We start from the raw sequence: 13,371 nt of genomic DNA on the forward strand, positions 1-13,371 counted from the left end.
TGAATATAAATGATATCATATGAGATCATTACGACCATTCCATGACCTTGTTTACATTGGTGTATTTGTATGTTGTGTATATAGTATCAGTTTGTCAAAATACTTCTATCAAAATATCAAAGCTGATATGATTAAAATGAATATTTTCAGTACCTCCGCTGTCTCTATTGTGTCACATTTTGTTTAATACCCTGGAGGATTAATGAGGAGCATCAATGTAGCTTACACACTACATTCCAGTCACGTACGTAGATGATAGTGTGATGGGTCTGTTTCTCATGAACACAGCATAAACTCGACACATATGTAGCAAGGTAAGTTTACATATATATACCGCACGCTTGGATGTTTGATACCCAGAAGCACATTATCTACTGCAGGAAAATGTGTTGCACAACCCACATCACGCACTCACACACACACACACACACACACACACACACACTCTGAACAACAGGGGAAAGACCCCATTATTGTTGATAGTGCATTTGTGACCACAAGACGCATTTACTGTGCATGACAGATTCTTACAATGTGGTACAGTGGACGACCAAGAGGTATATTGTGGGGGTTCTACCTTATGTTTCGCTTTCTGTAGTCAAGACACTGTGAGGGTAAAAAGGACTACATGTATTTGCTTATTGAAGAAAACAACGGGGTACTCCCACAATGTACCTATTGCTAGTATGTGTGGACTCCCATTATAACAAAGTCCTCGTTTGATATCGTTATATCGAAATTGCGTTATAACCAAACAAACAATAAAAAGAAATGGAGCGGGTAATGTTGGGGCGTTGATTCTTACTTCTTGTAACCAGAATTTCGTTCATAACTGGTCATTATGACGAGAGTGCACTGTACAACAAAATGTTTAGGACTAAGGCTTTCATCAGAGGGCCCACACATGATCAATGGATTCCCATTAAAACGAACTCCTTTTCTGGAATCCAAAGTCTTTTTGTAAGCTTTTTGGTTACAAGAAACAGTCTTCGTTAGTTACATTGCATGTGCAGTGCAACTTGTCTGTGGTTTTTAAAGGGGATGACAGTACTTGTAGTTTAGACGGATCCGCAGGTTTCCAGCTGTGTGTGTATGTGTGTGTGTGTGTGTGTGTGTGTGTATGTGTGTGTGTGTGCTGGCGTTTGTAGGATGAGAAGATACCTCTTATGAAATAACGTACATATATGAAAGAACATGGAATCTATTTGATGAACATTTATTCATTCTTCTGTTTATCTGTTTGATAAATAGTTTATTTGATGAAAATTGGGTCTTGAAATGGCCGAGATATCCAAAAAAGCAATCCTAGTAAAATGTGACAGCCACGACTTCATTAGGATCTCTCTTGTTTTCCCTTGTTTTTGGATATCTTGGTCATTTCAAATCCAATTTTCATTAAATAAATATCCCATTCACCCGAAGAATTGTATTCTCTTTCTGTAACATTTCAGAGTGGTTTCTAAATATCTCACAAAAAGTTACAAGCTGAATCCTCACCTCAACCAATACTATACCATCCCTTTATTGTAAGCCTAAAAAATGTACCATGCAGAAACAATAAATGAAATAAAATGAAATGAAATGTTCTAACACACAATTTGAACGAAACATTAACCGTGTGTGACATATTGCATATGAAGGGTTTTATGTATGTGTGGTAGGGTGCTATGTGTGTGTGTGTGTGTGTGTCATGTAGAAATGAAATCTCTCACCACAGCCAAATAATATGTTACACAACATTGTCACTGACAATAACCACAATGTCATGACTCTCTACAACCATCTTTTGCTATAATGATGCAAGACTTTGTTTTATTAAGAGCCTATTCCACCTTAACTCACACTGGCAACTATGGAGACACAGAGATTAAACGGAAAGAGCCTATGGATTGAGTGATTGAAAACTGGCTGATACACAGAGCCAAGCAATTACCAGCAAACCTGTGACCTTGATTAGCTAAGAGTCACTGTATCTTTCCAACAAATGGAAAAAAAAAAGCCTTCACAGCGTACACCAGCCATGTATACACCATCACACACACACACACACACAAACAGAAAAATTACAGTTCATAAATCTGGGATTTAAGTACAAATTTGTGTCAATAGTACGAGTCAATGTAAAATGCGCTGAAATGCTGCAGTACCAAATTGCGTGTTAACCATGCGTGTAAGTGATTTATCATATTCAGCACAAGAACAAGTTACTTTTGTGGTGACCACTATACTGTGAATAGTATTCAATAATAAGAAAACACTATTTCAGCTTTTTTTAACTTTTAGATAACAAGGAATAGGGCTACGCAGTACAACTTCTTGAGCCCCAAGCGATATCCAGAGTGCACACACTATGTAAATAAATTACATACAACTGAGCCATGAAAATCAGGGTTAAGTTTTTCTTGCTACTTTTGGTTATTATACAAGGTGCTCAAGGAAGGTTTTTTCTTCTTTTTTCGTCTTATTGATGCATGCACATTATACATACTGCCATCTATGCTAACTTTCACAAGACAACTACAGCACTCTCTCCTAGACTAGCTTATGCTGTTCTTATCTCATTCCACAAGGGTAAGTTTACTATTAGTACTCATATCAAGAATACACAATGTTCCACCACAACCTGATCCCAGTTCACTCTGAGATCTCTACAAATAACATACATGGGCACGCCAATGAGTCCACTATGCAACAGATTTCATGGAAATAACTTCCCACAGACTGTAAAATCGGATAAAATTAAATGGCCATACACAGCCCAAATTCCACGAAAATTCTTCTCTGGTCAGGTGTGTACATCCCTGCCAAAGAAAACTAGACCTAAAATACAGTGCGTGAATACATATGAAGAATACACATCAACCAGAATACACACAATGGCTCTGTAGCATATTACAAGGATAATTTTCCTGAAGTGCATGGCTGACATACATAGAGCAGCACAAAACAAGGAATACATAAACATGGTCTGAATGAACTTAATGAATACATTTGATAATTGCTAATGACTTTTTTCAATGAATCCTGATTTGCATGAATTTCCCTTCGCTCTGATATTTTGCTCAGTTTACTTTCAATTGATAACATTTTTATATCAAAAAGCATTGACAACTTGTATCATTTTGCCTGAAATTCTGCAACACAGCATATCATAGAAGCTATCAATATCACAACTAGACATTATTGACATGGTTGGTATCAGGCCAGAGTGCTTGAATCTAGGGTCCCACTCCAGTTTTTATTACATCATTACAAACCACACCCACATAGTCTCATCACCACAGCAACCACATCCACTGCTTGGTATAATTTTTAGCTGTATAAACAGTATCATAAAAGACACTATAACATGAGGCTCTTATATATTCAGCAAAACCTAAGACACAGAGATTTTGATTTACTGGTTTTCACAGAACACTTCAGAAGAGTTGTGGTAATCTGGAAATCTACCTAGGCATAGCCAGTGTGGTCTACATAGAAAAGGTGGAATTCTGACAGGAAAAAAACAAAACAAAGCAAGACATTCCAGGAAACTACTGAAGCACAGAAAGGAAGATAGACGACAAACCGTTCAGTGTTGTATGCTGCCATTTACATCTTCAATACATATTTTGGGATTTCTGGGATCTTTTTATGCTTTCACATAAGGATGATTTCATGATTATTTTGGGCCTTTGAAGGTAATTCCATTGAAATGAAGTTTGTGAAAGTTCTTAAACATCATGTTGACAATAAACATCATGTTGACAAATGTTTAGCTAATTTGACAAAGTTAGTGTTTTGTGCTGTACATCTTTTGCAATTGTTTACAATTAAGTAGGTGAATGAGTAGACTGGATAGATATGATGCAAGGATGATTTTTAATCTATATATATCAGCCCAAGATTGGAGGCCAGTATAATCCCAGTTTCCCTACACTAAACTTATGAACGCAATTCACAATATTTTTAGTCAGTTCCTTGAAGATGAAAACGGCAGTGCTGGAAATGCTTCCACACCAACAGACCAATCACGAGTGTTTGGCCACAACTGGTGTGCTGGTCTGAACTTATTGTCTCTTTAATACACAACTACACCATGATCTTGGAAAAGATGAAACAACCCCACCCTGGCCATCACTGCTACCCTCGGGAAGGCGCAGGGATTGGGAGGGTGGGGTACTAGTTCTGGAACATGTTGTTGGTGAATTTGACGTAGTCCAACGCCCCTGGGACCTCTCTCCCCTTGCTGTCCTTGTATGGTTCCATTCGTAAGATGCAGTACTCTGCCAAGTCGGTTTGAAGATTCTGTGATATACAAAGAAACCACGAAAACAATGCCATATAACCAGTCTTCACTGAATTGGTCGGAACACTGCGAACGCAAGCAAGCAATTATCAGAAATGGAAACTTGACATCAGTCATTTTGATCTCAAAGACATGTGACCAATACAAGCCTACAATGGTTGTAAAAGTTTTTTCTTGCAAAAGTGTAATTTGCAGGAAGACGACAACACTTTCAACTCATGACAATCATCACTAACATATAATTTTATATCTGTAATTTATCATAAGTATTGATATCAACAGTAACAAACACAAATGTGACAGTCTACATGAGTAACAGAAGAAATTATGATACTGACTATTCTTTCCTTACTATGAGTTCACCTGGGGTTGACAAATACAGCTGTGACCAACATCTCTGTTCAGTGATAACATTTGTGACTGTGATATTCTACGACTTTTCTCGCCTGTCTATGGGGGATCCTTCATAAACCGTGACTTTCGTGTGATTTTACTCTAACTAGTATTTGTTGATTTTAAGTTTGACTATGAGGTAGGGTTTCTGCTTTAAGGTCAACTGAAAAAAAATGGTCTGTGCAAATAACAAATCTTAAATCTGGATGAAGGGGGATATATATTGTATATACATATTCCAAGTTAGTTAATTGCCCCTAAAGTTGTGACATTATCAACTTGTTCTACGAAAACAGGTGAACATATACACAAACGAGATGAATTTATGCAACGTAAAGAAATACAACAATGAATTATAGTGCAGACAAATGAAGCTAAATAGAGGTGATTTGACAAACGGACATGGTCCAGTAAGCATCTTAATTGGAGAAATAAACAGAACACACTCTTAATTCAAATTCGTGAAATTCTTCCATCGCAAGATTGTTTTTATGCAACTGATTGACAAATTGCCCTACATTGACATAAATAAGCACTGAATTGATCAGTGTTTTAGTAGTAGCCATGATAAAAGAAATCATGGGCATACGTACTGACATCGACGTACTGACATCGACATACTTCACATTGATGTAGGGCAATTTGTCAATTAGTAGCATAAAAAACAACACTTCTTAATGTTCAGGAGAGCGATAAAATGTGGCAGCAACAACACTGTAACAAATGAGGTTGCCTTTCCTTTGACATGCCTTGGTGGCTACATGTTTGCGGGGGCGGATCCAGGAATTCCGTAAAGAGGGGGCGTGCTTACAAAATTAAAGGGGGGGGGCACATGCACCCCTCCTCCCTTTTTTTTCTTTTTATTTCTTTTGTTTCAACAAAAAATAATGGGGGGGGGGGCGTGCGCCGGTTGCAGTCCTCCCTGGATCCGCCACTGGTTTGTGGTAAGACAGCTGGGGCTTGAATCACCTGATTATCTCATAATTAATTCCCCCCAAGAGTGATTTTCATCAAAATTTGAGACATAAGATTCTGTCACCCAGTGATGATACGGAGTGTTACATGATGAAAAAGTTGAGTTAGCCCTCTACTTGCCACATTAATAATTCCCTTTTATTACACCCATTGATAATATGTATGAAACATGTGCACATTCACAGGGGCAGATCCAGGGAGGACCGCAACCGGCGCACGCCCCCCCCCCCTTTATTTTTTGTTGAAACAAAAGAAATAAAAAGAAAAAAATGGGGGAGGGGTGCGTGCGCCCCCCCCCTTTAATTTTGCAAACGCGCTTCCTCTTTACGGAATTCCTGGATTCGCCCCTGCATTCACAACTCATTGGCAAACAAAGGGTTGACAGACTCACAGCATAGAGCTCTTGCTTGGTAACATAGGGCTTGCCCTCGGCACTGAGAGCCCTGAAAGCATTCTCAATCTCATCCTTGGATTGGACATTCTCCGTCTCTCGGCTGATCATGAATGACATGTACTCCTGGAGACTCACAAAGCCATCCCTGAAAGAGGACAAGACAGATTCATTCCTTGAAAATTTAAAGTTTCATGGAAAAAAAAATGGAATAAGAAAGCTCTCTTCATATGGCTATAATACATGGCAGTATACTTACGGTACTATACACCTGTTATAATCAACATCTGAGACAAAATCAATAAAATCTGAACCACTACATACATGCATTTCTTGGCAAAGAAATAGCTAATATTGTGTGGTTAGGTCACACACACACATGGCTCATATCCTAGATATAGCTTGGCTTGCTTTTCATTTTGATATGAAACACAATGTGATTAGAATACGGGTTTGGGACTATTAACTCCGTTGAGGACGGGGTGATTTTGCTACAACATGCATTACCCATAGACATCTGCTGGAGTATACTTGGGACTTAAATCCTCAACAGGTTAATCATCATTTCTACTGAGGAGAAAAGAAAGGTACTCATCAATCATCCACTTTCACACAATACTGGACTATAACACCACAGGTCTAAGGATATACTGCTATTAGGGACATTTTGATTTGATGTCCTAGATGTGGACATCAAGGTAATGACGTCATTTAAAGGAACGGCCCATGCTCCAGATCCTCTAGCACGTCCAATGCCAGAATCGAGAACGCTTCTTCTTAAGATTTCACGTCCTCCTAGATTCAGGACGTGAGTGATGTCATTGCTTGGCGCACCAATTACCAGCCCACGGGAGGGGACGAGGCCATGACATCATAACAAGTATGTTGTGAATGATGTGCACTGAAAATCGAAATGGGCGATAATACTGCAGACGTAACGAGTGGACTGCAGCATTTAGGAACCGCTCTTGTACAAGAAAGGCATCATCGTCCACACAATCGAAAAGTCCATATTGATGCAAATGAGACATAAATAGTTAGAGAGGGCACCCCCACCTGTTGGGATCGACGATGTCGAGGATGGAGAGGAAGACGGGTTCCTCTTGACCCTCTTCCACCATGGGCAGGTCATAGCCCAGTGACCGCAGGCAGGACTTGAACTCTGTGTGGTCAAGCTTGCCAGATTTGTCCTTGTCGAAATGCCTTGGGAGGGAAAGAGAATTGGGTGGATATTAGGATAAATTGGCTAGGTGTGCACAAAAGATATCTAGAAACAAGACATAAGCAAAGCAGCCTCATACATACCTGCTTACATTGTCACCCAGGATTGCATTCTAATTGGCTAAAAAGATTTTTGTTCTGACAAGGAGGTTGAAACATTTAAAGTTACTTATGAACTGCATTCCAATTCTTGAAGCTGATAAGGTTTCAGAGTTTCCTAATCTTACAACAATGAATATGACATATTTCTTTCTTTCGCTCTGCCAACTAATATCTAAAAGATTCATAATTATGATGCATTCAAAAACACACTCCAGCGTCACTTCAGTTGTTATTTAGCTGCACATCACATCACAGTGCTGAGCGATACTCTCTACCCAGAGTTTTCCAGCGTATTCAATCCAGATCCAGATCCAGAAATGAAACATGTGTGACAATCAATTCATAACAAAATGGCACATTGAATGTTTTGCAAACTACAGAGACCACAAATGAAAGAGGGGCATTTCATGAAATGTTTTGTCAGATATTTTTTTTTGTGACAAACTGTTATAAGCTACTGAAATTCTTGCACCTGATTGGCTGAGAGCAAATTTGTCCGACAAATTTGTTGGACAAAACGCTTCATGAAATTCCCCCATGATTTTGAACTTTCATTGATAAGATTGCTGTAAGTTTAAATGTCATTGTTGAAATCTTTTTAAGAGTCCCAACTGTCCACTTCAACATCTACTACATTACCAGACAGTCTAAATGATTGTCTATTCAGTCATAAATGAAATTTAAAGAGCAGGTTGAAAGCCTGGTAGAGGAATCTTACTTGAACATCATGCTGAACTCCTTGAGGGACTCCTCACTGACTCCTGTGGTGTTCCTACAAGGAAGAGACAACAAGGTCGGCAGTGTTACCACTTGTTGTTACTCGTTGCTTGTTACAGTACGATGTTATTCATTCCCTACCATCCAGTTTGGCTACTCAGTAATATTGCACCGAGGGTGATACAACTGATGATGCTAGTTAATAGGACACAGAAATCCTTCGCAGTGAGATATCTATGCAGAATCATCCCATTACTGACCTTGTCTCAAGAAAGAAAAAAAAAAACATTGGTCATATGAATTGTGTATGGTAGCAAACATAGAAATATACAGGTCAATTGAAAAATATACAAGGCATATTATATGAATATATTTATATTCATAATAAAAAAAAGAAGAAGAAAGACTAACTATGCTGGTCCATTTCTCTCTTACCTGGCCTGGATTTGTTGTTCCAAGTTGTGAGTCATACGCATACCAAGCTGGTCTAGCTGGTCCCACTGTTGGGCCAGTCCCACTGTCGAGTGCTCCGTGTACCTGTGGACATCATAAACACACAACATTATTACCATGTTACGACATGGATAACATCATTTTGTGATTTCATCCCACTTGACTGAAAAATCTGATACTACACTTAAATAATCAAATGAGGGTAAAGAAAGAATGGCCATTCAAATGATGACTGTTTATGGCATGCTCTTTACATCACCCAGCATCACTTAGAATGAATACAGGTAAGTGCCATGCATGAGTAATATGTTATACACTTTACATAACAAACTACTACCTGCGTACTTGTACTGGGGGCTGTTTCAGTCATTATAGGGAGTTCTATGATCTTGACACTTCTTTAAACTATATCAAGTATTGAAATTTGTCACAAAGTGGGAAGGTTTGGGGCTGGAATGTCTCTAAAGTCTATGCTGATGCAACATAAATATACTTGCTCCTTGAAAAACACAAAATAGCCTAATTAGTTGGCATGTGATTTATTGCACAATAATATGAAGAGCTCCCTTTAAAAATCTGCATTCCCTCCTTTTGAAATGTTACTCTTTATGTCAATAAGAGCTTTGCTGAAAGAAAATCCAGACACTTACACAAAAAACAAACATTTTGCAATATGTTCACTGATCTTGACAAATTGTAACAGGGTTTGCACTCCACAAGTTAAATTTCTTTGTTTTGCCACGCTACTAACCGGTTGTCTAGAATGAGGCGTTCTTCCATCTTGGCTCCCAGGTCTTCAATCTTCTTCAGGGTGCTCTTTTGTGCTCTCACTTCATTGATCTTAGCCTGAGAGTGAAGTAAAAAACAATTCTCATGATTAGATTATATGCTCATTGATACAAACATATGAGAAACAAACAAATACCTTACACTACTAAGTATCTTATGCTGCCTCCAATGTTGAAAATTGAAATGCTGATTATACAAACACGCATACACACACAAACAAACATTGAGGTGGTATACAAGCCCAATGATCATTGATGTATGACTACTATTTGGACCCTCTTTTCTACTCCCAGTACAGGGGATCCTCATTATAACGACGTACTTGGTACAATTTGAATTCCCTCATTATACCAGGTAACTCATTGTGTTAGGGATAAAAAAAGAATATCAAAGGAAAGGGACATGCCAAATTACCTCAATATTTCAGGTATCTCAGTATATCTGATGTCTTTATAATGAGGTTCTACTGCATTGGCTTTACAGAAGACCTGTGAAAGTGATTTCACTACATGTCAGTTTACAATAGATTCATTATCTGCTCTGGGACACTCTCATTGTAACAAGTGAGGTTCTCACCTTGAGAGCTTCCAGCTGGGACTCCAAGTTTCCAGACTCCTCCACCATAGCCACTCTGTACAACGAGAGAAGAGGAAACAATGAAAATGGGATCATGCACCACTCTAACCTCAGAGTGCTCATTCCAAGAACCACATGCTCTTGTGTTGCATTAACCATTCACAATGCATGCTTGTCAGTGGTACAACATCCACATGTGGTTTGCAGTTTAATCTTAGCCCATGACGTAAATGTAGGACCAACCTTGAACACTGTTTGAGTCAGTGAAGTTAATATCAATACTCCAACTTCATGCATTTACGGATAAATTGGAAGATCATGACACGTGTCTGGCTGATTGAAAGTCAGAACCAAAAACCAAAGACTATTTCAGCAGTTAGTACTATGTTAGTCGGATGGCAAATAAAAATTTGGCAGTTTAAAATTTGTGAGACAGCTGTCATTGATATCATGGTTTCCTTTTTTTTTAAAAATTGGTACACTGTATTACATCTAATGTGAATTGAAAATGATTTTACCACAAACCTTTGAAAAGACAGAAAAAAAAATACTAGACTGTATATACATTGCCTTGTGAGCATGTAATGGCAAACATAACTAGTGGAATCAGTATCATAGCAAGGTATTCATTCTGAAGTGTATCCAGTATCTACTTAATACAATCTCACAAAGTGACATCAAGTCCGACATAGCTGAATATCCAGATACTATGATCTAACATTATGAATAATTAGTACAATCAGCTACAAGAATGTGACTAGCATGACAAATTAAGTGGTTGTTTGACATCCAGCTGTATTCAGTGTGAAAACAAACACCTATATAATATCCATAAACATCAATTCATTTGTAACATGATTGAATTCTAAAGGGGCATAATGGTGTAATCCAAGGCATCTGCTGACACTGTCAAAATCAAAACTGAAGACAAAGTTAGTAGTGTTAAGACTTGCAGGCATGTGGTGATTGTTGCAGTCTCCTGTTGATGTTAACAAAGTTGCAAAGTTAATTACATATGACAAGTTGTTGGTCTGCCTTCAAAGTAAAGGTAAAGAAGCAGCAAACTAACTCAAAGGTCACTGTCCATGCTTTAGAAGCACATCTCTGTGAAGCTGATTAGAATGCAGAGGAATCCAAGAAACAATGCCAGATGAATAGAGGTAGAATACAGGGGAGCATTAGTGACAGAGTCTTTTACCAGACAGGTAGACAGGGAGGATTGGTGTTAGAGTCTTTTACCAGACAGGTAGGGAGGGGGTGACAGGAAGGCTGGGGAGGGGAGGAACAATGCCAGATGAGGACATATTCAGGGGAGAGACATGCAGACTGTAGGGAAGTAGAAAAGATGGGTAGACCAAAAACAATGCTAGAAATTAAGATGCAAACTATTTAAACCAATCAGAGAGAGGGAAAAACAAATGAAAGTGATCATGTCACAAGCAGCAATTTTGACAGGACTTGAAAGAAATTTTTATTATCTAACATCCATGCCATGCAGACAGGTAATGTACAAGTAAGTTTGATAATCTACATTACTGTTATCAGTGACATAAATTTGTGATGAAAACCATATCTATCATCACAAGGTGTCTACACAAGGAATTGTACCATAGTGTCAATTTGTATTGTGATGGAAGATTAGGGTGCAAGCAAACACAATTTTTTACGGTTTAATGAAAGATCTGCTGAAGGGAGAAATCTGAACTTTAAAATCTCTAATTCTTCTGTTATAACAGGGTCAGTGGTTGTGAAACCTAACACTAGCACAAATCATGAGAGCTATCACTAGCATATTGTCCAAGCTAGGGTTTGTCAAGGGGCTTGCTTATGATTAAAGCAGAAATATTATGTATTATGTAAGCAGTTACTATATCTACGGAAGAATTATTTCTCATAGCATTCAGAGCTCAGGGGAGGGAACAGAGAACTCTAGTCGGAATGCATTCATTGAAAAGAAACCAGAGTGCACTGCAAGATGCAAGAAGGGTGCAGAAGAAAGCAATGCTCTATTAACCGCCCAAAGATGATCTCCTTGCTGTTGATGGCATTTTAGGGGGTTTGACAAGATTTATCCAGGAGAAAGATGTGACCGACAGGCCCAAGTGAAGGAGGAGGAACCCCGTCGTGGAGACGACAGATGTTGGAGGAACAGAGCAAGAGAACATTAGTGATGAGCACACCAAAAACCATATATTTACAGCATATTATATAGATAAGACTTTGAATGAATATACTGTAGCCATTAATACCACACAATATGCATAGAGTTAAGTAATTGTACATTGGTGTCACTCTCGTGTAACTTGTGACTGAAGAAAGATGTCACTTGGAACATATGCTGACACACTCAGCAGTTGGCATTCACTTCCTTTACATCAATATTTCCGTATTTAAAAACTACTCAGGGAGAAAAGTAATCATAATTATGGTGCTTGTAAGTATCCAAGCAGAATATAGCAAGTTTCCAGAAAAAAAAAAGATGGCAGTCTAGAATCATCATTCAACCTAAAAAAAATGTGTCAATATGTGACTATGATAAACATGTTTCTTGGTCACTTCATAGCATACTACATGCTGAAATATCAATTTACAAACAAAGGGAAAACATTCCTTGCAATCTTTATTTTGGGGATCCCCTCCCCTGTAGAACAATTAACATATTCCTACACTGTGTACTAACAAAGATAATTGTAACCCTTTAAATTTGTAAAATCCCTTTCACTCTACAAACATGCAGATAATTCCCATTCCACAATACTGGAGTGCACTGGGTCTTTGGTATCTCTATTACATCTAGTAAAATACATATATACCGACCCATAAGGCAAATTTTTACCTAACCCCACATGTGTGATGCTCCCTGTGAATTCAATAAAGATTTTTCTTTTTTTTTAAAAAATCAGACGGAGAAAAAAAGTATGGTCCCATCCCCACTTAGAGAGGAAATATATATTTTTTTGACACACACATAGTCATGGTTAAATGATATATATCCCCCCTCCCCTTCAAAAGAAAGAAGATAGGATGGCAAGATTTCTAACCCCACCTGGTCTCTGTGATCCATTGGTGGAAGGCGTTGGCCTGCTGGGCAAAGCGCTTCCTCAGCTTGTCGTTCTCCTCCTGTCTCTCCATCTCTCGGTTCAGCTCCACCTCACGCTCCTTGATGATCTTCTGCAGGTTGCGCCAGGTCTCTTCAAGAGCTTCCATGGTGAACCAGGTATATCTGGAAAAGGATTACAAGAAGAGAGAGAGAGCGTTCAATCTTCCATTGGCAGATCAGACTGCTAAAAGAACATAGAGGTGAGATACTGCTCTCCTGACAGCTATCGTTAATCAAATTGCAGTAATCATTGCCACCATTAATATTACTGCCTTCGTTTTCAAGTCCCTCTCTCATGCAACTTCATGATCATGTTTATTCAAAAATACACAGTGCATCTGATCAAATGTTTCCCTTGCATCAAAT

The 13,371-nt window shown here is 38.5% G+C and overlaps 1 protein-coding gene across 1 annotated transcript in view; it reads right to left on the minus strand.

Moving 5' to 3' along the window:
• Window positions 1-3,771: 3,771 nt before the first annotated feature.
• Window positions 3,772-13,371, minus strand: part of LOC139744712 (spectrin alpha chain, non-erythrocytic 1-like) — a 67,485-nt gene continuing 57,885 nt past the window's right edge. Inside the window, exons 38-46 of the mRNA XM_071655135.1 lie at window positions 12,952-13,128; window positions 11,920-11,940; window positions 9,906-9,960; window positions 9,292-9,386; window positions 8,523-8,624; window positions 8,089-8,142; window positions 7,104-7,250; window positions 6,048-6,195; window positions 3,772-4,287 (exon numbers count right to left, since the gene is read on the minus strand). Of these exons, the coding sequence (XP_071511236.1) occupies window positions 4,162-4,287; window positions 6,048-6,195; window positions 7,104-7,250; window positions 8,089-8,142; window positions 8,523-8,624; window positions 9,292-9,386; window positions 9,906-9,960; window positions 11,920-11,940; window positions 12,952-13,128 (925 nt within the window). The 3' untranslated portion in view covers window positions 3,772-4,161. The remainder of the gene's footprint in view (window positions 4,288-6,047; window positions 6,196-7,103; window positions 7,251-8,088; window positions 8,143-8,522; window positions 8,625-9,291; window positions 9,387-9,905; window positions 9,961-11,919; window positions 11,941-12,951; window positions 13,129-13,371) is intronic.

The sequence above is a fragment of the Diadema antillarum genome, unplaced genomic scaffold (genome assembly GCF_040938485.1).
Source record: "Diadema antillarum isolate AM-2024a unplaced genomic scaffold, OU_Dant_1.0 seq00001204_RagTag, whole genome shotgun sequence".
NCBI lineage: Eukaryota > Metazoa > Echinodermata > Echinoidea > Diadematoida > Diadematidae > Diadema > Diadema antillarum.